This window comes from Hypanus sabinus, chromosome 20, assembly GCF_030144855.1.
Source record: "Hypanus sabinus isolate sHypSab1 chromosome 20, sHypSab1.hap1, whole genome shotgun sequence".
Taxonomy (NCBI): Eukaryota; Metazoa; Chordata; class Chondrichthyes; order Myliobatiformes; family Dasyatidae; genus Hypanus; species Hypanus sabinus.
The window spans coordinates 43,174,141-43,199,580 of NC_082725.1; the positions used below are offsets into that span (position 1 = coordinate 43,174,141).

The 25,440-nt window shown below is 39.2% G+C and overlaps 1 protein-coding gene across 1 annotated transcript in view; it reads right to left on the minus strand.

The window, feature by feature from the left end:
- LOC132378460 (catenin delta-2-like) overlaps nucleotides 1-25,440 on the minus strand; it is a 1,187,639-nt gene that overhangs the window by 932,782 nt on the left and 229,417 nt on the right. The window contains exon 3 of the mRNA XM_059945388.1: nucleotides 5,200-5,280. Coding sequence (XP_059801371.1) covers nucleotides 5,200-5,221 — 22 coding nt within the window. The 5' untranslated portion in view covers nucleotides 5,222-5,280. The remainder of the gene's footprint in view (nucleotides 1-5,199; nucleotides 5,281-25,440) is intronic.

The following is a 25,440-nucleotide window of genomic DNA, read 5'->3' on the forward strand; positions in this document are numbered from 1 at the left end:
CATAGTTGTACTGACAGAATCATACCTTGCAGTTAATATTCCAGACTCCACCATCACTATTCCTCACTGTCTCACTGGCAGGACAGACCCAGCAGAGGTGGTGTCACAGTGATGTACAATAGAGAGGGAGTTGTCCTGGAAATTCTCAACATCGATTCTGGACCCCATGGAGTCTCATGGCACCAGGTTAAACATGGGCAAGGAAACCTCCTGCTGATTACCACATACCACCCTCCCTCCACTGATGAATCAGTACTTCTCCATGTAGAGCAGCACTTAGAGGAGGCTTTGAAGGTGGCAAGGACACGGAATGTACTCTGGGTGGGGTCTTCAATGTCCATCACCAAGAGTGGCTCAGTAGTACCACCACAGACTGAGCTGGTTGGGTCCTACTGGACACAGCTACTAGCCTGGAACTACAGCAGGCGGTCAGGGAACCAACAAGAGGGAAAAACACACTTGACCTCATTCTCACCAACTTGCCTGCTGCGGAAGCATCTGTCCATGACAGCATTGGTAGAAGTGACTATATAGTCATCTGTTAGTCTTGTGAGACCATGGATTTGTGCCTTGGAAGGTTTCCAGGGCACAGGCCTGGACAGGGTTGTATGAGAGACCGGTAATGGCCCAAGCTGCAAGCCTTCTCCTCTCCATGCCACCAATGTTGTCCAAGGGAAGGGCAGATTGGCACCGGTGTCATCGCAGAGCAACATGTGCTTAAAGTACCTTGCTCAAGGACACAACATGCTGCCTCAGCTGAGGCTCGAACCAATGACCTTCAGATCTCTAGACCTGATGCCTTATCCACTAGGCCATGCGCCAACACTAGAAATGACTACTGTGCAGTATCTGTGTAGACTTAATCCCATCTTAATCTTGCACACTGAAGAAACCCTCCACACCAGATCATGTGGCACAACCACCATGCTAAATGGGATAGACTTCAAACAGATCTAGCACCCAAGATATGGCATCTATGAGGTGCTGTGGGCCATCTGCAGCAGCAGAATTGCCCTCAGTTACAATCTTTAACCTCATAGCCCGGCATATCCCCCATTTTAACATTACCAAAAGGCCAGGGGATCAACCCTCATTCAATAAGAGTGCAGGAGGGCATGCCGAGAACAACACCAGGCATACCTCAATATGAGACGTCATCCTGGTGAAGTCACAATACAGGACTACTTGCATGCCAAACGCCAGAGGCAGCAAGTAATAGACAGAGCTAAGTGGACCCACAACCAACTGATCAGATCCAAGCTCTGTAGTTCTGCCACATCCAGCTGTGAATGGTGGTGGACAATCAAACAACTCACTGGAGGAGAAGGCTCCACAAATATCCTCATCCTCAATGATAGAGCAGCCCAGCACACCTGTGCGAAAGATGAGGCTGAGGTAGTTGCAGCAATCTTCAGTCAGAAGTGCCAAGTAGATTATCCAGCTTGGCCTCCTCCAGAAGTTCCTAACATCCCAGATGTCAGTATGCAGCTAATCCGATTCACTCCTCATGACATCAAGAAATGGCTGAAAACACTGAATACTGCAAAGGCTATGGGACCAGATAAAATCCCGTCAATAGTCCTGAATACTTGTGCTCTAGAACTTGCTGAGCTACTAGCCAAGCTGTTCCAGTACAGCTACAACATTGGCATCTACCCAGCAATGTGGAAAATTGCCCAGGTATGCCCTGTACTCAAGAAAAAGAATAAGTCCAACCCAGCCAATCACTGTCCTATCAGCCTACTCTCAATCGTCAGCAACGGAAGGGGTCATGAACGGTGCTGTCATGCAGCAGCTCCTTAGCAAAAAACTGCTTATGGATGCCCAGTTTGGGTTCCGTCAAAGCCACTCAGCTCCTGACTTCATTATCTCCTTTGTCCAAAACTGGGCCACACAGCTAAATACCAGATAGAGTGATAGCCCTCGATATCAAGACAGCATTTGACTGAGTATCAAGGTGCCCTACCTGAAATGGAGTCAATGAGATTTAAGGAGAAAACCCTCTACTGATTGGAATCATACCTGACACAAAGGAAAACGGTTGTTGTGGTCAGAGGTCAATCATCTCATCCTCAGGACAACACTGCAGCATTTCCTCAGGGAAGTGTCCTAGGACCAACCATCCTCAGCTGCTTCATCAATGACCTTCCTTCTGTCATAAGGTCAGAAGTGGGAATGTTCACCAATGACTGCACAGTGCTCTGCACCATTCGTGTTTCCTCAGATAGTGATAGATACCCAAATGCAGCAGGACCTGGACAATATCTATGCAAGTGTCAGGCAAAGACCATCTCCAACAAGAGAGGCTCTAACCATTGGCCCTTGGCATTCAGTGGCATCGCCATCACTGAATTCCCTACTGTCAACATCTTGGGGGTTACCATTGACAGGAAACTGAACTGGTCCAGCCATATAAACATTGTGGCAACCAAAGCAGGTCAAAAGCTAGGAATCCTGTGGCTTGTCCACCATCTGCAAGTCTCAGGTCAGGAGTGTAATGGAATACTCCCCACTCACCTGGATGAGTTCAGCTCCACCAACACTCAAGAAGCTTGACACCATTCAGTACAAGGCAGCCCACTTGACTGGTTCTCCTTCCACAAGCATCCAATCCCTCCACCATCAACAGGCAGTTGCAGCAGTGTGTACTATCTATAAGATGCACTGCAACAACACACCAACGTTCCTAAGGCAGTTCTCTCCAGATCCACAACCACTACCATTTAGAAGGAACAGAACAGCAGACATCTGGGAATGCCACCACAGTCCTCAAGGACTGCAGCAGTTCAAGAAAGCAGCTCATCACCACCTTGTCAAGGCAATTGGAGATGGGCAATAAATGCTGGTTTAGCTGGCGGTGCACCCATCCCTAAAATGAACAAATAAAAAATGGTGGAAATCCAAGCCACACACACGAAAACTTTCTCGCTCTAATTTCTCATCTTTTGTTCCTAATCTTGACGAAAGGTCTCGACCCAAAGCATTGACAGTTTACTCTTTTCCATCGATACTGCTTGACCTGCTGAGTTCCTCCAGCATTTTGTGTGTGCTGAAGATAACATTGGATAGGGGATGCTTAAGCAGTTGAAGGCCTGGGCATCTATGGTAAAGTGATGAAAATGAGATGTGCAAAATGAGCTGAGGAACACAGGACAAGCAAGAAACGGAGCCTGTTAATTATGGATATCAGAATTCCACTGATTTTTAAAACCTAAAAGCACAAAAGAAATAGGAGGAGCATTGGCTATCCAAACTTTCAAGCCTGTTTGATCTTTCATTCATCATTGGGCAGATGGAGTTCATCAGCCGTGGTTGGCAGCTCATCCAGGAGAAGGAAAACTCTGATCTCAAACCTCTGCTGTTTGCGGCTACACCCACTTATGGGGAAGGTAAGGAAAAAAATCCAGAGTTGGAGTCCCTAAGGCTGTCCTACGTTGAGTAAAATGCTAACTGGCAACTCCTGCGAACCCGCTGCTACCAAAATGTATTGGTCTCTGCCGTTCCTTTATGATGGGTGGAGAGGGAGAGCTTGCTCCATGGGCAACAGCTTGCTCTCCATAGCATACTGCCCAAGTTTACATACCTAGACAGCTGGGATGCAACATCCATGGTTGACCCTGACCAATGGATGCTCATTCATTCATTCTTTATCTTTCATCAAGATTGTGACTCATCTTCTATCTCAGTGCCATTTTCTTGCACCAGAACCCTGATTCCCTTAATTTCCAGAAACCTATTGATTCTCTGTTTTGATGAGTTCAACAATCAAGTTTTCAGGGGAGTGTGTGCTATCTTTTGTCACTCTACTCAAATTATAACACGCAATACAAGTTGAACCATTAAGTCCAGTCCTGAAACAAGCTGCTGAGATAACAAACATCCCCTGATAACTTCTAATTTCCCATTTCCAACATCTACAGTTGGTGTGATTTTCATCATCCGATGGTTCCCTGAGGTCAGAGATGCAGTCCCTCATTAACTTCAATGAAAATTGCTCTTCACTCACACTGAGCATGACATTGTTGTTTCCCCTCAATAACAGAACCGTATCACAATCTTTTTTTGGACCACATTGGGAGATCATACTGAAATGTGCAAAAAAAAAACAACGTGGAGCAAATTTTACAACTGTTTTAAAACCCTGAGCTCACAGTATTCTCATCTTTTGGATGGAGAAACTACAGAAGTGATGGAAATAGAGGGGGAAATAAAGCAAACAGATATTTTTAAAGCTATTTATCTTAGATTTTTGTTCTACTGTTCATTGGAAGTTAAATTAACACTAATAATGAAGTAGTCTTCCTCACAATAACCATCTTGCCTTTCTTGACTCCCATAATTAGAAAATGTGACAATGGCTTTACTGGAACAAAAGCATATTGTCATCACTTGGAAACAATAATACTTTTTGAAAAGTGCAGCTAGTGTGAAATTTAATCATAGTATAAAGTTTGCCAAGTGGAACTACCATATCATACATTTATCATATAAAGATTCCCTCTCAACAAAAGAACAGCTTTCTCTCAAAGTCCCTGCTGAACTACTGATTGATTTGAATTCAGAGCTGTATCTTGAGATTACTCACGAGACCCAATGTGCAGGAAATAATAATGGTGTTAATATACTATAATAATAGAAACATGTTGACTGGGATAAGTATATCTTCTCAGAATTATGAAGCATAGATGTTACCAGTCCCATCTGTGTACATGGTAGCTCAGCAAGTTTAAATGGTATCATTGTCAAATAATCTTTTACACAGAAAGCCTCTACGGAGAATTTTAAGAATTCTTTATAGCAAGTGCACATCATTAAACACAGAAAACATATGAGCAAAAAACGGGAAAAGAAAAATGGCTAATGCAATCAAACATATAATGTAAATTTTCAATCTTCTTGGCCAAAATTCAAAGCAGTTTTTCAAAAATTGCACAGCAGAATTGAACGATTTATCAGAAAAGAAAACTTGCATTTACCTTCAGAGTCATTACAACCACCGAAGCAAGCCCTTCAGCCCATCATGTTATAATGATCATCAAGTATCTAACTCTACTAAACCCACTTACCAGAACTTAGTTCATAGCTTTCACTGCATTGACGGTTCAAATGCTCCTCTATTTACTATTTAAATGCTTTCAGAATACCTGCTTCCACCATCCAGGGTTATTCTGGGGATCAAGTAATTTGAAGTTATCTTACCTCCTGCTGTTGGCAAAGCCATGAGTAGGAACAGTGTCAGAATTAGCGAAGGTGCTTGTGGCCATTCACATGCTCTATCTGCTGAATAAGGAAAATACGAAGGTGAGTCATAAGTATTCTAGATGGAAACTAACTATAAAACATACTGAACAAATCACCAAAATAAAGTGCATTAAAACAATTATTTAGAACTTGACCACACTTGGAATTGATATGAATAAGTATCTTCTTGTAGAAAATGCCTACACAGGAAGTAGCTATTTACTCTTATTCACAAGACAGTGCAGTTCTGATGAGAAGTCCAGAGATTTGCAGGCAGAGGGTGTGGGGAACAATATGGACTGAACATGTCTTTCTTCTTAAAAATTGACCTCATATAGTTTAAGACTGGTTCCTTTTGAGCACTGTGGTGAATATTGTGCACACTTCATGATTAGTATCATGCGGCAGACAGTTAAGTGTTGATAACTGAATACCTGGGAGATTTCGGAAAATTTGTTTAAAAAAAATGTATGTCCCATTCAACAAACACAAAATGCTGGAGGAACAAGTAGTGACATATCAGGCTGAGACCCTTCTTCAGGACTGGAAAGGAAAAGGGAAGATAGCAGAATAAAAAGGAAGAGGGACAGCTAGAAGGTGATAGGTGAAGTCAGGTGGGTGGGGAAAGGTAAAGGGGAGGAAATGAAGGAATCTGAGAGGACTGGTGAACTTTTCTTCACTGGAAGTAGAAATTGATATTCATACCATCCAGTTGGAGGCTATCCAGAAGGAATATAAGGCATTGTTCCTCCACCTTGAGGGTGGCCCCATGGTGGCACAAGAGGAGGCCATGGCGTAATGGGAATAGGAATTGGAATTAAAATCTTGGGCCAACAGGCAGTGCCACTTCTGCTGGATAGAGTGGAGGTGCTCGATGAAGCATTTCCCCAATCTACAAGAGGAAACACCAATTTAGAGGAGGCTGCATTGCGAGCACCAAATGCAAAAGACAACTCCAGCAGATGTGCAGGTGAAGTGCTGCCTCACCTGGAAGGACCATTTAGAGCCTTGAATAGAGGTGAGGGAGGAGGTGAATGGGCAGGTGTAGCACTTTGGTTAGTTGCAGGAATAGGCACAAGGAGGGACAAATGAATAAGGGAATCTTAGTGGGAGCAACCCCTGTGGAAAGCAGAGAGTAGGGGGATGTAAAGATGTGCTTAGTGGTAGGATCCCTTTGGAGGTGGTGGAAGTTGTGGAGAATGATGTGCTGTATGCGGAGGCCCTCCTCCCCTCTTTTACTATTTCTCACTCTGGCCTCAAACCGCTTTTTTATCTGCCTATCACCACCCCCCCCCCCCCCCAGTGCCCCTCCTCCTCCTCCTCCTCATTCTCCTGTGATCCATTCTCTTCTATTGGATTCCTTCATCTCCATCCCTTTACCTTTCCAGCCCTCTTCCTCTCTCCCACATTTTATTCTGACATCTTCCTTTCCAGTTGTGAAGGGTCTCGACTCGAAACTTTGTTGGTTCATTTCCATGGATACTGCCTAACCCTCTAAGTTCCTCCGGCATTTTGTGTGTCTTGTTCTGCTTTTCCAGCATTTGCAGAATTTCTTTTGTAAGTACATCCCAATTATGCTTTTAAAACAAAAGGAATGCATTAAGATTCTTTTCTGAGTCTCATTAACCTATCTCATTATTTTGAGTTTTATAGGGATGAAAATCTGGTTAACTTGACACAGCTCATGAGATGTTTTTTTGAAAAGCTGAAAACTATCATGGTACTTAATTAACTCTAATCCAACTTCTGCTCAGGTGCATTGCTATTTTCTTGTGCAACTAGACTACTATGACCCAAACTGAAAAAGACATTTCATTTAAACACAAAATAATTTTAGAGCAAACTGAACTTCTGCGATCTTTTGTACTATTTAAAATTTAAAAAAGCAACCAGATTGATTCATCACCAATTACCCAATAGTTTTGCCTGTATGCTGGTCTTCAAAGTGACTCTTAAAAGTTCTTTTCCTGCCAAGAGCATCTTTAAATATTTTAGTTATAAATGTTCGTCCTCACAATGTTCAAATTATTTATCAGAATACTCCAACAGGCCCAGATGCTTTGGGTATTTATGCTTTAGAGATGACATCTCTTACCTCTCACCTGAACGCTTCCTTAAATCCATTTCTCCCTTGTGTATTTATCTAGCTTCCCTTCAAATGTATCAATGTTACTGTCAAGTATTCTGTGTTGCAACGCATCACACAATCTTATGATTTGCTGAGGAAAAACCTTACATAGATTTGGACAACCTGGTGGAAAATATGTCATGAAACTTCCATAAGTTTAAAGATTTTTTTCAGGTCATCTCTTGGCCTTCTGGTCATTAGAGAATGACGGTATAAGAATGTAAGCTAGTGAATAATACAAAAGAGGACATCAATTTTTTTTAGATGTTTGAGCAAAAGAGAGGAAAGAGTGGTTATCGGACCACTGGAAAATGATGCTGGAGAAATAATAACAGGGTCAAAGAAATAGCTGATGAACTCGTGTTTTACATCTTCACTGTGCGAGACACAAGCGGTATATGAGAAATTCAAAGGTGTCAGGGGGCAAAAGTGAGTGTAGCTACTATTAATAAGAAGAACATGCTTGAACAGCTTTAAGATCTGAAGGGAAATAAGTCACCTGGATCAGATGCACTACACCCCTGGGTTCTAAAAGAGACAGCTGAAGAGATTGCAGAGGCATCAGTAATGATCTTTCATGAATCACTAGATTCTGGGATGGCTCCAGAGGCCTGCACAATTACAACCGTCACCCACTCTTTAAGAAGGGAAGGAGGCGGAAGAAAGACAATTATGGGCCATTTAACCAACTTCAGTGGTTAGGAAGACATTGAATCCATTATTAAGGATGGGGTTTTGGAATACTTGGAGGCACATGATAAAATAGTATCAAGTCAGCATTGTTTCTGATAGGAGAGATCTTTCCTGACAAATCTTTCGGAATTCTTTGAGGAAATAATAGGCAGGATAGACAAAGGAGATCAGTGGAGGGAGTTTACTTGGATTTTCAGAAGGCCTTTGACAAGGTGTTGCTTATACAACTTAAGAGCCCAAGGTATGACAGAAAAAAAAACTAGCATGGATGAAAGATTGGCTGCCTGGCAAGAGGCAAAGAGTTGGAATAAAGGGATTCAAGAGGACTAGAATATAAGATCAAGGGTGAAATGTGGAGACTTTATAATGCATTGGTCGGACTGCACTTGAAATATTGTGATCAGTTTTGGGCCTCTTATCTAAGAAAAGATATGCTGGCATTAGAGAGGATACAGAGGAGGTTCACAAGAATGATTTCAGGAATTAAACACACAGTGTATTTACTCCTCTTGGAAGTTTACACGTTTTATTGCACAGTGGATTTAATTTGACTTTTTTTGACGCTGATCAACAGGAAAAGACTCTTTCATGTCAAAGTGAAAACAGATCTCTACAAAACGATCCATGTTAATTACAACCATAAAACCCAAAATAGTTTATTGCATAGTTACCCCCTTCAAGTCAGTATTGAGTAGATGCACCTTTGGCAACAATTACAGCCCTGAGTCTGTGTGGATAGGTCTCTATCAACTTTACACACCTGGATACCTCAATTTTTCCACACTTTCTTTACAAAACTGCTTGCATGGGGATCATGAGTGAACAGCCCATTTCAGACCAGCCACAATCTCTCAATTGGATTGAGGTCTAGACTTTGACTTGACCACTTCAGGACATTAACTTTGTTGTTTTTAAGCCATTCCTGTGTAACGTTGGCTTTATGCTTGAGGTCATTGTCTTGATGGAAAACAAATCTTCTCTTAAGTTGCAGTTCTCTTGCAGACTGCATCAGGTTTTCCTCCTGTACTTCGCTGTACTTCACTGCATTCATTTTACCCTCTACCTTCACAAGCCTTCCAGGCCCTGCTGCAGTGAAGCATCCCCACAGTGTGATGCAGCCACCACCATGGTGCGTTTTTGATGATGTGTGGTGTTGGTATACTCCAAACAAAGCATACAGTCTGATGGCCAAAAAGCTCAATTTTGGTTTCACCAGACCATAGAATCTTTTTCCAGCTGACTTCAGAGTCTCCCACATGCCTTCTGGCAAACTCTAGCTGAGATGCGTTGTGAGTTTTTTTCCAACAGTGGCTTTCTCTTTGCCCCTCCCCCCCACTCCCATAAAGCTGCAACTGGTGAAGCACCCGGGCAACAGTTGTCATACGCACAGTTTTTCCATCTCAGCCACTGAAGATTGTAACTCCTCCAGTGTTATCATATGCCCCTTAGGACTCCCTCACTAGTCCCCTTCTTCCATTTCTTGATGATTGACTTAACTGTACTCCAGTGATTTGGAAATTTTCTTGTATCCATCTTCTGACTTGTGCTTTTCAATAACCTTTTCGTAGAGTTGCTTGGGATGTTCTTTTGTCTTCATGGTGTAGTTTTTGCCAGGATACTGTCCCACCAGCAGTTGGACCTTCCTGATACAGGTGTATTTTTACTACAATCATTTGTAACATCTTGACTGCACACAATGATCTCTATTTAACTAATTATGTGACTTCTAAAACCAATTGGCTACACTAGTGATGATTTGGTTTGTCATATTAAAGGGGTTGAATCAATTATTTGTGCTTAATTAATTAATTTAGATCACTTTATAGATCTCTCTTTTCACTTTGACATGAAAGAATCTTTTTTCTTTTGATCAGTGTCAAGAGAAAGCCAAATGAAATCCTGTGATTCAATGCTGAAAATAATAAAAACATGAAAACTTCCAAGGGTGGGCAGGTGAATATTTTATAGGCACTGTATGAAGTGCATTTGACAGCTCTGGGCCTTTACTTGCTGAAGCTTAGAAGAACTTAGATAGAGTGAACATGAGGAAGATGTTTCCGATGGTGCAGAATCCAGGACCAGAGGGCATAGCTTCAGAATAGAGGGACGTCATTTATAATAGAGATGAGAAGGAATTTCTTTAGCCAGATGGTGAATCTGCGCAATTCATTGTCATCATAGGCTGTAGAGGACAAGTCATTGGGTATATTTAAATCTGAGGTTGATAGGTTCTTGATTAGTAACAACATTAAAGGCTATGGGGAGAAGGTAGCAAGTGGGATTGAGAAGGATAATAAATTAACCGTTATGCAATGGTGGTGCAGACACAATAGGCTGAATGGCCTAATTCTGCTCCGATGTCTTATAGTGTTGTGAAATAATGAATGGACTGTTGTCTTTCCCTCTCTGTGAAATAAGGTCACAGCAACTCAGCAGCTGCAAGAATTCATGCTTTACATCTTACAGTCTTTGTCAGAAATCCCAAAACACAGACCATTTCTTTAATATCTCCCAATGAAAATTTCCTCAACTGCATAGGGGCTTCATGACACTTCACCCTCCCCAAAAATGTTTGCACTTCATTCATGGGCACCATATCTTCAATGCTTTCCAAATGTAAACTGCAGAATTTTCATATACACTTCAATCTTAAGGAGACAGAGATTGTTACCATTTATCACAAGGGAAGGTTTAATGTTACTTCAACAGAACAATATCCAATTCTCTTCTACCAACTGTGGAAACATAATTTACTTGTAATGGCATCTTTGTCTGTAACAAAATGGAATCTGTATTGTACCAGAGTACTTTGCTAATAGTATATGTGCAACGTTATGCCAATGAAGCCTTAGTATATGACAAACTGCAGGAAGATAAATTGATTTGGTTACTGGAAGAATGCTACATACACTGATTAAGCAGATGGACAGAATACACACTGTTCTTAAACTTGTATATAAGGGAGTGACTATGATGTCTGTTTTATTGAACCTATCATCAGTTCTTTTTTGGTGCTAGTCTTCCCTTGCTGCAAATAAAATAAATGCTCTTATGAATGCTCTACTCTGCCTCACACAATGCCCAAAAATATTGAAGTGAAATCTGACCCAAATAGACCTTTGTTAAGTAAATGTGTTAACCAAATTTATGAATTCACAAATTATGCCAAGTCTTAAATGAGTAGTACAATGATCTCGAAAGTTTGAAACACTGAATCCTTTTCCTATGCTCCTAAGAGTTTCGCAATCTAATTACTGGCCATATCAAAGATGAGTGGAAATGGTGCATTGTTTGCACTGAGCATGCTAGCAAAACAATGTGTTCAATTGCACATTTTGGCTTTTATTTCTCTTATAGCCAGGAGGGCATTGTTGCTTAAGTGGACGGACGCCACTCTGCCTGCTCATACTCATTGGTTACATGATGTTATGTCTTGCTTAAATTTTGAGAAGATTCGCTGTTCAATTTCTGAACCTAGACAAGATTTTTTAACATTGTGGGGACCTTTTTTGAATTACTTTCAAAATCTTTGATTTACTATTAAGCACAGATGTTGGCTAATAATATGTTTTACTATACGTTAAGGATTTTTTCCTTTTCTTTTTTTTAAACCAAACAGCTGGTTTTTTTCTGGTAGTGGGTTTAGATTTTTTTGTATAATAAAATTATTTCTTTTCAATTTTATGTTTAAATTTAATCTATATGGATATGAGGCAATTACACTTCATCAGTGATTTCAAAATATAATCATCTATTATATATCTTACTGTACCCTGTATTCTTTTATGTAAGAAATTAAAATATTGAAAAAGAAAGAATTTTAAGAGACTAAGGAGAAAATTTTAACATCTAGATTGACCTACTTTTTATGAGATCACTTCCAATATGCATATTGGTGGTCATTTTAGACACAGGCATACATTGTGCAAAAGTAGTGTCTATAATTTTAGATAATTACCTTGATTTTAATACTCATTATGGAAAGGATAGCAATGCCTTGCAATACATATTTACTTTATAGTCAGGAGGTAATGTGTGACATTGAAGGGAAAATAAAAACTTATTCCTGAAAATTCCCGTGTATTAGGCCAACTGTTGTTAAAGCCAACATAACATAAAAACTGAAAATTAAGACATTTTCAGGTACATGGAACCTTTTAAGAACTTTTTGGGACAGACTGGGTGTGATTACAAAGATACCAGATGCAACTTATTCTATAGATAAAAATAGGATCAGAATTTTAAAATACAAGTTTACTATCCCATCTTTCTCCCTTTTTCCTTTCCAAGAGAGTTCTTCATATTTATTTATTTTATACTTGCTTAATCAAAACGCATTCCAGGTTTTGTACAGTCATATTGCGAATAATGGTGTTAGAACACATTTACTTGAAATACTGCTTCCCACTTTTTCCCAAGAAACACTACCCAAGGTTAACTGGTTTGGAAGCTCCTTTAAAATAAGAGTGGGTGCTACAGTAGAACACTAATAATAAGCACTCTAATGGAATCTCTGTTTCATGAATACTTCTTTGAACACATTCTCCTTTCAAGTCATGCGACTATTTGGCTCTCACTGTTCAGCTGGCACAAAATTCGTTTTTAACTATTTAAGGCAAGATTGGAAAAGCTCCATCTTCTTTATGCTCAGATGCAGTCAACTGAAAAGTGGCACACCCCCTGAAAAGCATTAATTAAAGGAGCCTGCTCTCTAACAAAGTTGTTATAAATTAAGAAAGGTTAGCTAAATCAATTTCCTGGGCATCATCACCTCAGAGAATCAGCCTTTTGCCCAACACATTGACACAATGATGAAGAAAGCATGCCAGAAACCCTACTTCATGAGGAGATTTAGTATGCCACCAAAGCCTACTGCCAATTTCTGTCGATGTTTGGTGAGAACATTCTGACTGGTTGCATCACTGCGTAGTGTAGAGTCTTCAAAGCACAGAACCAGAGGGTGTAGACTTAGCCAGCTTCACCATGGGGACAACTCGCCCCGACATTGAGAACATCTTCAAGAGGCAGTTTCTCAAGGCCACAGCACCTGTGCTTCACCATCCAGCAGCATATGCCCTCACCTGGGTAAGACCATCTCTTCTCAATGTTACCACTGGGGGAGGTGCAAGATCCTGTAGATGCACGCTCAATGTTTTAGGAACAGCGACCTCCCCTCTGCCATCAGATTTCTGAATGGTGCATGAACACTACCTCATTATTCCTCTTCTGCACTACTTATTTTTATACCTTGTAGCAATTTTTATGTCTTGCACTGTACTGTTGCCACAAAACAACAAATTTCATGACATGTCAGTTATAATAAACCTGATCCTGATTTTTATTGGGATTTCTGACAGGATAATTCATTGATACTGCAGTGAAGCTGAATAGCCCTAGGAAAAATCAACTTACATTACATTCTCAGCAATTTTGGTTGGTTTCATTTACAGGATGCTTCAAATTTTAATTTAAATTGAAGTAGAATATTAATGAGAAAATTAGTTGTCAAGGAGTCATAAGGATATTAGACATGTTAATAAGCTGATTTCAAAATATTCTGTTGGATAGATGTATTTTATGCTAGTTGGAACACTCAAATCTAAATGATCCAAACTGATGATTAGGATTTAATACACTTATTGAGAGTATGAGTTATTTAAAGATAGATTGGAAACCAGTTCTTTTAAAGCCCATGTTAACACAAGTCATTGTTGAATGAGAGAGATAATACTACAGACAACTAAAAATAAATAACATTTGATAAGCAAAATAATAGTGCTAACCATACAGTACACTGGGAATGGTGATTGCTAACATCTGAAAGAATAGAATAAGAACTGACTATGATTAAATGATTATTTTTATAAATTGTTTCTGGTTTTACCAGAACTAGACATTCATTGAAAACTCCTAGCTTCAAATACCTGTATGACTCTCATGGTCATCACTAAATGCTTCCTTCAATTATATTTTTGAGATAAATTTCCACCCTTTATAGGATTTTCAGACTGAAAGCCAGAAGTATTCACAAGGTTCTGTTAATGCATCTCATCATCAGTAAAATGCTCCAAAGAAAACCAACATTATTCACAGCAGGCAATAGATTAAGAGAATTGTGTACCACTCACTGCACATTCAAGGAACAAAATCCTTATTTGAATGAATACCTTCAAGGAAAATAAAATTAAATTTAGTTCTGGAGCTTTGGACAAATATACGAAAAGAGTAATTTTCCAGGAAAAGCAAATCTTTTTTTTGAAAACCTACAGCCACACATAATATACAAAAAATGGTAGGATCTTGTAACTTGTTGGTTACCACACTTCAGTTGCCATGTTGCATGTTCTCATGGGTTAAATGCTTTTAGATGCCTGGATTTTTCTTTTTCAACTTACAGTGCTTCCTTTGTAGTATGATACCTAATACAGTGTAGCCTTTATATTGTTTTTTTCTTGTAAAATTATATTTGTTTAAAATATGTAAAGACAAACTCCTAATAAAATTGTATTCTGAAAGTAGTTTTTGCTTTATAGCATCTTCTCTGAGACACATAATGTCTAAAGAATATATAATTTCAGTCACTTACACCCATTAGTCAATGGAAATACTATCCTAATTTGAAACACAATTGATCTGGGTAAATTTGGAAAAGATATGACCATGAGAAGATGCCCATAACATTTTATACACAGCATTTGACTGCAGCACCAATCAACTCCGCAGACATGTCAAAAGACCTTTGTCAGATCATTAATTATTTATGGAAATTGAATATGCACTCTAAAAATCTTGCTCAATTAGTCAGGCATTTTCTACTGAAGTACTCTTATAGCCTACTTTAAATGAAAGCATTCCCATTAGATTGCGAGTATAATGCATCTTCCATCAATTGTTTTGCAAAAGCCTTCAATGTTTCCCCTTTTTGCCCATTGACATCTATTTCCAATCTACAAAGAAAGACTGAGACAACATTGCCAGCCAATGCACTCAATTTAGAATAACAATGCCCAGATCATTCTCCAGTTTATGGGGACTAGATCATTTGCAGATCCAGGGTAACTGTACCATGGATAGCAGCAGGTTGTTAACTAAAATAAGTCTGGGGATAGGCTATCATTTCCACAAACTGGTAAATTCATCATTAAAAATCAGAAGCAATAAAAATCATCTCAGTGTGCCTCATGAGTCTTCTATACACCACAGTCCACTTTATTTGAAGTATGGCTATTCAGAGGAAGAAAGCTATTGAAACACAGTGTGCTACTGAGTTTGAGAATAAAACTGTCATAGTTTACTCAACAAATACCAACTAAACCCCGACCTGAGTTTACTTGGAATGAATCAGAATCTTTGCCCCTAAAGGAAAGGAGGTAGGAATATGTCAAATAAGAGGAAGGCTAAAGATGCTGGAAATCTGAGCAACACACACAAAATGCTGGAGGAACTCAGCAGGCCAGGCGGCATCAATGGGAAAAAGTACAGTCGAAGTTTTGGGTGGAAACCCTTCGGCAGGACTGGAGAAGAAAAGCTAAGAGTAGATTTGAAAGGTAGGTTTGGCGGGGGAGGGATGAAACAAAGAGTTAGGAAGTGGATTGGTGAAAGAGACAGAAGGCTGTGGAAGCAAGGGGGAGGGGAGGAACACCAGAGAGAGGCAATGGACAGGCAAGGAGAGAATGTGATAGTGGGGAAAAGGAGATGGGAAATGGTGAAGGGTTGGGTGGAGTAATATGTAGTGTTTTTTAAGTCACATTTTGGATCTCTCAGACTCCTTCACAGACAATGAAATCACAAATGTAATGTAAGAAGCACAACAGCCAATGTGTGCACAAGCTCCCCAAAAAAGCAATGTATCAGCAAGCAGGTCATCTGCTTTTCCAAATGCCCTTGAAGGGATAAGCATTGGCCATGATATGAGGACAGCTTCCAGATCTTCCTTGAAACACTTCCATCCATCTGAGAGAGCAGACTCAGTTTCACTCATCACCCACAGGGTGATGTCTCTACAATGTAGCACTCTGATGGCATGTTGTCCAGACACAGGGATTTGACCCGCAACATTATCCATCTGCTTGCCTCCACAGACATAGTTCCACCTGAGTTTTTCCTGTAGTTTATTTTTTTGCTTTGTGACAGTACATTACTAAAGTGCTAGTCAAGAATTGAAAAAAATTGGGACAACTTTCTGACTCAGCTGAGTGTGTTGTCAAGTGAGGCACAGGTGCAGAACTAAAACACTGCAACATCAACCCTTACAGAATATTGTCTCATCATCTGACTTGCCACAAAGGATGACATGGGGGAGCATCTACTGGTAGTTATTTTTAAATAGAACACAGAATTTAAGAGGAATTAAATAAGTATTTGTTAAGGGAGGGAAAGTCAATGCCTAATAGAAACAGTTACAGAATGCTCTCAAAATTCATTTGAAAGATGCAAAGGCCATAAAGAATACACACTTCATTTATGAACTCCAAAGTTCTTTGAGGCAGTCACTAATTTAACAGATAAATGCTGTGAAGCGGATACAATTTTCTTTGATTTTTGGGAAGTTCTTTCATAAAATCCTTGCATGTGATGGTTTTTAAGAAGATCAAGGCTCACAGAATTAATTGATTGAGGATTGGCTTTGCAACGTAAAGCTCAAAGTGGTGATAAATATTACAGTTTCTATCTTGAAGCTATGACACATCAGGCTCCAAAGGATTCCATTCTAATTGCATTATTCATTATTACAAAGAATGCAGTTTTCAGTAGTAAGTTTTCAAGTGGCCACACAGTCTAGATATTTGAGACCAAATGAGCAGAAAAATTGATTTTGTGAAAAAATTAAGCATTCCGCAATGTGATATAATATATAAAGTAATAGGAAGAATATTCAAAAACTTTCAGTGTCGTTCTACAAGTCCGAGTACTTGACACATCCATTGGGAAAGGACACTAGGATTTTGGAAGTACATTGCCTACGATCAAGGCATTCTATTTTTAAGCACTGGTATGAAATATGGCATTTTCTGCAAATTGGACAACAACGTAAATAATATTCTCATGGAAAATGGAAGTATGCTTTAGTGAGGGAATGCCTGTTTCTAATTGCAGTTTTTTAAACCCACACAAGATCAACGACAAGTCAATCCCTAATTGTCACTGGGTCAATTGCGGCTGCTAAACATGCAGTTCTAGGATTCTGTCACAATAGCTGAAGGCTCAAAGAATATTTCCAGGTGATGCTGCATGTATCCTAGAGGGTTTTTTAAGGCATTCATGTTCCCATGTTCATGTTTTTTAAGGCACCTAAAGGCCTTTTTATCCCAAATGATGGGAGTTCAGACTTGGAGCAGCTGTGGTAGTTGGTACACAATCCAGGGGTGCCCATTGTGGAGTCTGAGATTGACAAATACAGTGGATAGGGTTCCAATCATGTAACCTACTTCATCTTGGATGACTCAGACGTTATTGAAGGTTTTGGAGTCTCATTCATTCAGGAAAGTGAATAATATTCAGTCAAAATTCTGATGTGCTTAGATGCTAAAATTATTTCTGGAAGCTAGAAAGCACAAAATAAAACCCAAACTCTGATCTGCTTTTGTAAATACAACATTTATGTGGCTGGGGTAGTTCAGTTTTTGATATCTATGTTAATAGTGGGTGTTATTAGTGCCATTCAATGACAAAGATATTTGATTGGACTCACCCTTACTAGAAATAATCATTGTCCTTGTGTCAATTGCCATTTCTGAACCCAAGTTTTAAAAATTTCCATTTCCTACTCACTTCAAAGATATTAACATAACTGAATATGCTACTCGTCATTTCGACAAATCAATAAGCTGCAAAAACTGGAAATCTGAAATAAAAACAGAAAGTTTTGAAAGTACTGGAAACATTTGTGGAAACAAAAGTCAAATTGACATTTCATGTCAAAGGTGAAGACCTGTGGTCTGACCCAGAGATATTATAGTGTTTTCTAATCCTAATTTCAATATCTTGGTATGACAATTTACTAATCCCTTAACTGGTACCGATATATAAATAGTTAGATTACAAGTGAATTTTAGAGGCTATGCAAGTCATTATCCAACTCCTCAAAGCCTTTCTCACCATTGAAAAGAACATTGTGAAGATGTGAATGGATTGTCAGCTTCATTGGCGACGCCCACATTTCAGGTAAAAGACCCTATAAATATCCACCTACCTCTCACAAGAGTTTTGCCATCAACCTGTTTTCAAGTGCCTGCACCATTTTTGTATGAAAACAAACATCACATGATTCAGGGCATTACTGCAGCACTGTAAAAGTATATTTAACAAATATCCTATCTTTTAACCCTATAATGGAGGAATACTCATTAGGATTCAGTGACTGAGCCAGGTCAAATGGAAGAAATACTCCGTTTGGGGTTGAAATTATTGGGCTCTTTATTTACAACTAATTATCTTTCTGATAGGCTATTCTGGTTTCATACAATATGAAGTGTTGCCCCTGATTTCTACTGATGTTAATTTTAGTAGTATTCTTTAACAACCTACTCTGATAAATGTACATTATGCCCAGTTTCTCTATGTCAGATCTGGGACTCAGCACCTTTGTTTAAAGGTTTGAACCCAATCCATAATGAAATCAGGAAGCCAGCAGCCTTAGCAGCGACTAAACTGTACATTGGTCAAGAGGCCATTGAAAGAAACATCACCAAACTCAATTTGACATGCTCCATGAAATATTAAAAAATAGCTGTTTTTAACAATTACTTATCACTTTTTAAAGAGTAACTATCGTTGCACAGGAAACATGGCAGTTAATTGTTCACAGCAAGCACCCATAATAATGACAAGGTAATGTATCTGCAACATGAAGTGGCTGCAGCTATTCTGCCTTTGCAATAGTCAGATTTGCTTCTAGTCTTGAAAATAGATTAGAGTCAACCAAGCTCCACAACACACAGGTAACTAAAGACGACAATGAAGGCAGCCACATCGGTGATGTCCGGGAAAGAACGAGTACAAATCCGGATCTCTCACAAAAATGAATTTTTGTCATTATCAACCAAGTTTCAAGTGCCTGTACCACTTTATGTGAAGGAAAAACATTAGAAGCCATTGGGATCATTGATAAATGAAATAAATGGGTAAATTGTTTTACAAATCCTGCAATCTTTACTGCAGGAAATATGCAACAGGAGACTCAGCAGTTAAAGATGATAAAATGGTCTACATTTTGAGATTTCTGACAAAGGTGTAGATACAAAAACATTTTCATATTTCTACTTCCACCTGCTGCAACCTTATAACTGACACATTAAGATTATTTTTCTCTAGTAGACCAAGAGGAGATCTGAGAGACTTATGGAAACTTATGGAAGTTTCTAAATACAGAAAAAAAAGTTATTTTACTCTTGCACATCCAAACCCAGTAGCTATTAATTTGTATAACCTTCCCCTCAGCACATAATGAAAATATGTAATGCATTGTCACATAGAATTGTTGCAGTGGCCTTGATACATTCATAGAGAAAGCGATCCAAGTATATTTGTTGTTTAGGTGATGTGAATTAAGGTAAAAGACAGCTTCTATGAAGTATAAATATTGGCCTGGAACATTTGGGTCCAATTGGAGGATTCTGATGCCATAGCCAATAGGTTTCCATTTGAAGCACATATTGCGTGCAAAACTTGATCAAGTTTACAGGATTTTTTTTAAGTCTCTGCTCAAACTCATTTAATTGTGTTAAAAGTATAACCCTCAATGGGCCAATACCATTAAGCAGGGTTAGGAAGCAATTTAGAACATAATTTATGCATTAATAAACATGTCTTGATATAATTAATGGTAATATCCTGTAGCCATTTTATTAATGCATCTGGGAAAAAGTTAAAAAAGTTAAAGATAAGCATATAAGATCGGAAATCTTGCTACATCATCACATTTTTTACTTATCACATTCACTAGTCATATTGGCGTGCAGTAATCAAATTCCTAGTAAATTAAAACATTAATAAACAATTTCAAATAACGCTTAATGATATCCCTGATTTGAGATAACTAAACAAGTGTAATTATCATAAAACTTTCTATGATGGCTAAATTAATCAGTGTGTTGGCAAAGTTCAATTCCAAAAATCTTCAAACAGAAACAGCACAATAGAAAGTTTCCCCACACCGGACTTAATCTGGACATTACACTCCTCAATCTTCCTCACTAGTTTTGTTACTTCACCCCAACTGGAATGGCATTGCAACTGAGCAGAAATATGATATCTAGAAAACTGTCAAAGAGGAGATGTCGAATTGAACTCCTTTTAAAATTATTTCTCTAAAGGTTTTCTTTCATAATACTGATAATAAGATTATAACTTATAAAGAAAGTTCTTGTCAAAAATGCACCAGTATACTAAATACAAAAATTATACTAGTCCTGCATGAGGATGTTTCCAGGTTCTTGGCATTGAGTATGGTCAAAATGGAAGGGACATGATATTGCTCAATTATTTTTCTGATATAGGCTCTTTTTAAAATGCTTATGATACTCCCTGCCTAATTTCCCTCTATACGTTGAAGTTTGTTCAGAGGAAAGTGAAATCCGTCGGCTTGGAGTGGGTCTAAGTGCAGTCTGCTGATTACTTTGTCTCAGCAGAATAAACTGACCACTCCAGGTTCAGTTTGCAAGTGTGTAAACAAAAATCTGTTTCATTTCAGCATCTGAATTTATTGTTGTATGACAAGACTTTTACTGCACAAACTTTGGCACGACAAGTTCTTGTTAACAGAAACTGTACTTAGTCAGTAATTTGTACAAAAGAAAATAAATCAACTATGTTAATTGGAATGCAATTGATTCAATATTACAGTTTGCCTACATATTTATCATACTGCTTGTTGCTGGCTTTCACCTTCATCACATTGAAGCCTAAAATCTTGAGCATTATCAATTAATTATGCAGCAAAGTACCTTCTTGAACATTTTAACATTTTTTTTACAAGTTGTTTTGCATTGTTTGAGTTTAATAATGAATTAGTATGCATCTTTATTTAACTTGTTGCCTTTTATTTCAAAGAGCTATCCAACATGGAAATAAGGTCTTCCACTCACCAGCCACACTGGCAATTAAACCAATACATAGAATGTTACACCATAATACAGGCCCTTCGGCTGATGATCTTAAGATCAATCTAACCCTTCCATCCTGCATTATCCCCCATTTTTCTATCAACCATTTGCCTATCTAAGAGTTTCTTAAATGCCCCAAATGTATCTGTCTCTACCAATACCACTGGCAGAGTGTTTTACACATCCACCATTCTCTACACTTCCAATACTTTCACGTTAAAAATATGCCCCCTTGTATTAGCCATTTCCGCCCTGGAAAAATATCTCTGGCTATTCGCTCTATCTATGCTTCTTATTATCTTGGACACCCTCTGTCAAGCCAGCTCACATCCTCCTTCACTCCGAACAGTAAAGCCTTAGCTCAGTCAACCTATCTTCATAAGACATGCCCTTTAGTCTAGGCCACTCATCTGCACCCTCTATAAAACTTCCACATCCTTCCTATAATGAGGCAACTAGAACTAAACACTAAACTTATTCCAAGTGTGGTCAAACCAGGGTCTCCTGGAGTAATAACGTTATCTCACATCTCTTGAACTTAATCTTCCGACTAATAAAGGCCAACACACCATACCCCTTTTTAACAACCCTATTACCTGGCATGGCAACTTTGAGGGATCATGGACATGTGCCCCTAGGTTTCTTCTGTTCCTCCACACTACCAAAAATCCTGCCAATAACCCTGTATTCTGCCTTCAACTTTGATCTTCCAAAATGAATCACTTAACATTTTTCCGTGCTGAACTCCATCTGTCACTTCTCAGCCCAGCTTCATATCCTGTCAATGTCCCATTGCAACGTACAACAAACCACCATATTATCCACCACTCCACTAACCTTCAGTCATTTGCAAACTTACTGATCCATCATTCCACTTCCTCATCCAAATCGCTTTAAAAAATCACAAAGAGCAGGGGTCCCAGAACACATCTCCATGTTACACCACTGGTCACCGGCCTCCAGGCAAAATACACTCCATCTACTACCACCCTCTGCCTTCTATAGACAAGCCAATTCTGTATCCACACAGCCAAATTTCCTGGGATTCCATGCTCTCTGACTTTCAAAATGAGCCTACCATGGGGAACCTTATCAAACACCTTGCCAAAAGCCATACACACCTCCAGTGCTCTACCTTCATCAAAGTACTTTGTCACATCCTCAAAGAATTAAATCAAGCTCACAAGGTGTGACCTGCCCCTCACAAAGCCTTGCTGACTATCTGAAATCTTCTTCAAATACTAGTAATTTACACACAACTAAAGTAAAACATACTGATTTACTACTCCCTTTCTTGAAAAAAGGAGCAACATTTGCCACCCTCCATTCATCTAGCACTACTTCTGTAGCCAGTGAGGACACAAATATCATTGCCAATGGTGAAGTAATCTCTTTCATTGCTTCATTAATAATACATTTCTATTCCCATCAATTTTCACAGATTCCGTCATTCACCGACATATCAGAGGCAATTACTTGACCTAACTCAGGTCTTTGGGATGGTCGCAAAATCTGGAGTACCCAGAAGCAGCTCACATCAGCAGGAAGAGTATGCATATGCCACACATGGTGCTGGATGTCCGGATTGTTCCTAGTTCACTTGAGCTGAGAGACAGTAGCTCTACCAGCTGTGTTTCTGTACCAGGGCTTTAGAATCTCAACACTGCAGCATTTTGAAACCAGTTTTTTCTGGTTATTGAGCCAATAAAATCTAAAGTTGTCCCTTAGGTGACACGTCTGGAAATTAATATTATGAAGCAAGAATAAAAGGATAATCAAATGTCTGCAGTTATTGGAAATATGATGTAAAAGCCAAATGCTGGAAACACACTGCAGAAAGACCTGAAATATTTCACTTTTATTTCTCTTTCCATAGATTCAGCCAAATTGCTAACTGCTTACAATAAAAAACAAAAATGGTTTTTCACATAACAGAATACAATGAAAAAGCACCGACAATTGGTGAAAAAATCAAAGCTAGTAAGGAGATTGTAAACCATTTTAAGAAATCATTGGGGGAAAAGGTACTGGGAAACCAGTAGGACTGGAGCAGACTTGTTGGGCTGAAGGCCTAATTCTGCTCCCAGGTTTTGTTGCCTAAAAGCTGACAAGCCTTTGGATCCACTGGACTTCATTGTAGAGTTTCACATAAAGAGCTATGGTGATCCTCCAAAGGTCTCCAGATTCTGGACACCACCCAACACAACAGCAAAGGGTGAACTTACTGCACTTTCTCAATCAAGAAGTAATACAAAGTAGCCTGACACCTGTCTTTGGGAAAATGCTGGAATCCATTATTCATAAAGTTGAAGCAGGCCTTTTAAAAAGATTATAACACAATCAATCAAAAATTAACATAGCTTTACTATAATCATGTAACATGAAAGACAAATAAAGGGGAACTAATACTGCATGAACACGGATTCCCATAAGATAATCAATAAGGTCTTGCAAAAGACTGGAGCTCATGGTACGGACGGCCAGGTAGTACATTGACATGGATAGTTGACTGGTTCACCAACAGGAAACGATCAGGTTAAATGGGTCCTTTTTAAGTGGGTGAGCTAGAAGTAGTGGTCAGTGATCACACAGTGGTCAATGCTAGCACTCAGCTATTTCCAGTGCATATGTATGTTTAGGAGACTAACAGGTAATCTTATAAAACAAAATATTCTGAGTTGCATCACACAGGAAGTGCTGGAGGAACTCAGCAAATCAGGCAGCGTCTATTGAGGGGAACATATGCGTGAACCTAGAATGAGGGGATGATTTCAGAATGAGTCACTCATATAAAATGAGATAAAGAATTTGTTCCTCTCAAAAGGTTGAATGTCATTGGAGTTCCCTACTTCGATAAATAGATTTTTAATCCATGGAAGGGTTAGTAAGAATAGTAAGAAAAGTATCTACTGAAACCAACTGAGATCAGCTATATTCTTACTGACAGCAAAACAGGCATGAAGGATACAGCCTACAGCCTACTCCTGCTCCATTTGATTTAACATCCTGATATTCTTAAAGTGCATGCTTCCTTCAGAATGGTGAATTATCTGTGAAATAATATGGAATCTATTAACAATGGGCACTTCTAGAAATTCCTTCAATTCATTTCTTACTTGATTTCCATCTCCATTATCTATTATTATTAAAACAACTGTTACCTCCTCCATTTTGACCACTTTGCACTACAATGGACTACATTTTTGTTTTAATATATTCTTTCTTATCAATTTTCTATAATTATCATTGTAACTGTGCACGTGATTATAAACTCAATGTACTTGAGATGGTGTTTTCAAATCTGAGGAAAGTTTAAATAGATTGGGTTTATTTTTCTCGAAGTGGAAGAAGCAGGTATTCTCAACAACATTTAAACATCTGAATGAGCACTTGAGTTGCTGATGGATGAGCGGCTGTGGACCATGTGTGAGTAAACAAGATTTGCACATGAATATGGGGGGTGGGCGGGAGCCAAGGGCCTGTTTCTGTGCTCCATGTCTGATGCACCATCAATAACTCACTCTGAGACGTAAAGGCGAGATATCGGCTTTTATTGACTGGAAGAAGGAACAAGCAGTGGTTGACCACCATACTACATCCTGGAGACTGAGAGGCCGGGCTCAGGCCTCAATCGCCTTTATACCGGGGTCTGTGGGAAGAGCCACAGGAGAAGTCAGCAGGGGGTGTGTCCAGACAGGTTTATGTAGTTCACCACAATGTCTCTGAATGTAGTGGAAGGCTTCAGGCTGGAGTCATGCCTTAACGAAGAACATATAAATTTACAGCATATTACAGGCCTTTTGGCCCACAATGTTGTGCCTACCATGTAACCTACCCTAGAAACTGTTTAGAATTTCCCTATAGCTTAGCAAAACACTGTAGCAAGCAAGACCCTTGGTGCTGGCCGGATACCAGAGTTGCAGACTCAATGACGGGGACGGGTACATAATTGGTGGGAAAGGTTAGTGGAAAGGAGAAAGGGGATTAGAAGCTATTTGGTGGAAGGATTAGGTTTCATTGGTAGGGTACAGAGAGGTGTTGCCAGAACTTGTATAAGGGCCTTTCTGGGCTTCATGGATTAACGTCCAAGGATACACATCATATCAAAAGGACAGGCAGGAAGGCAGGGGGGGGCAGCATTTCTGTTTTCATAAAAAATGAAATTAAATCATTAGAAAGAGATGACATAGGGCCAGAAGGTGATGAATCATTGTGGATAGAGCTAAGGAACTGCAAGGGTAGAAGACCCTGACGGCAGTTTTATACAGAGCCCCA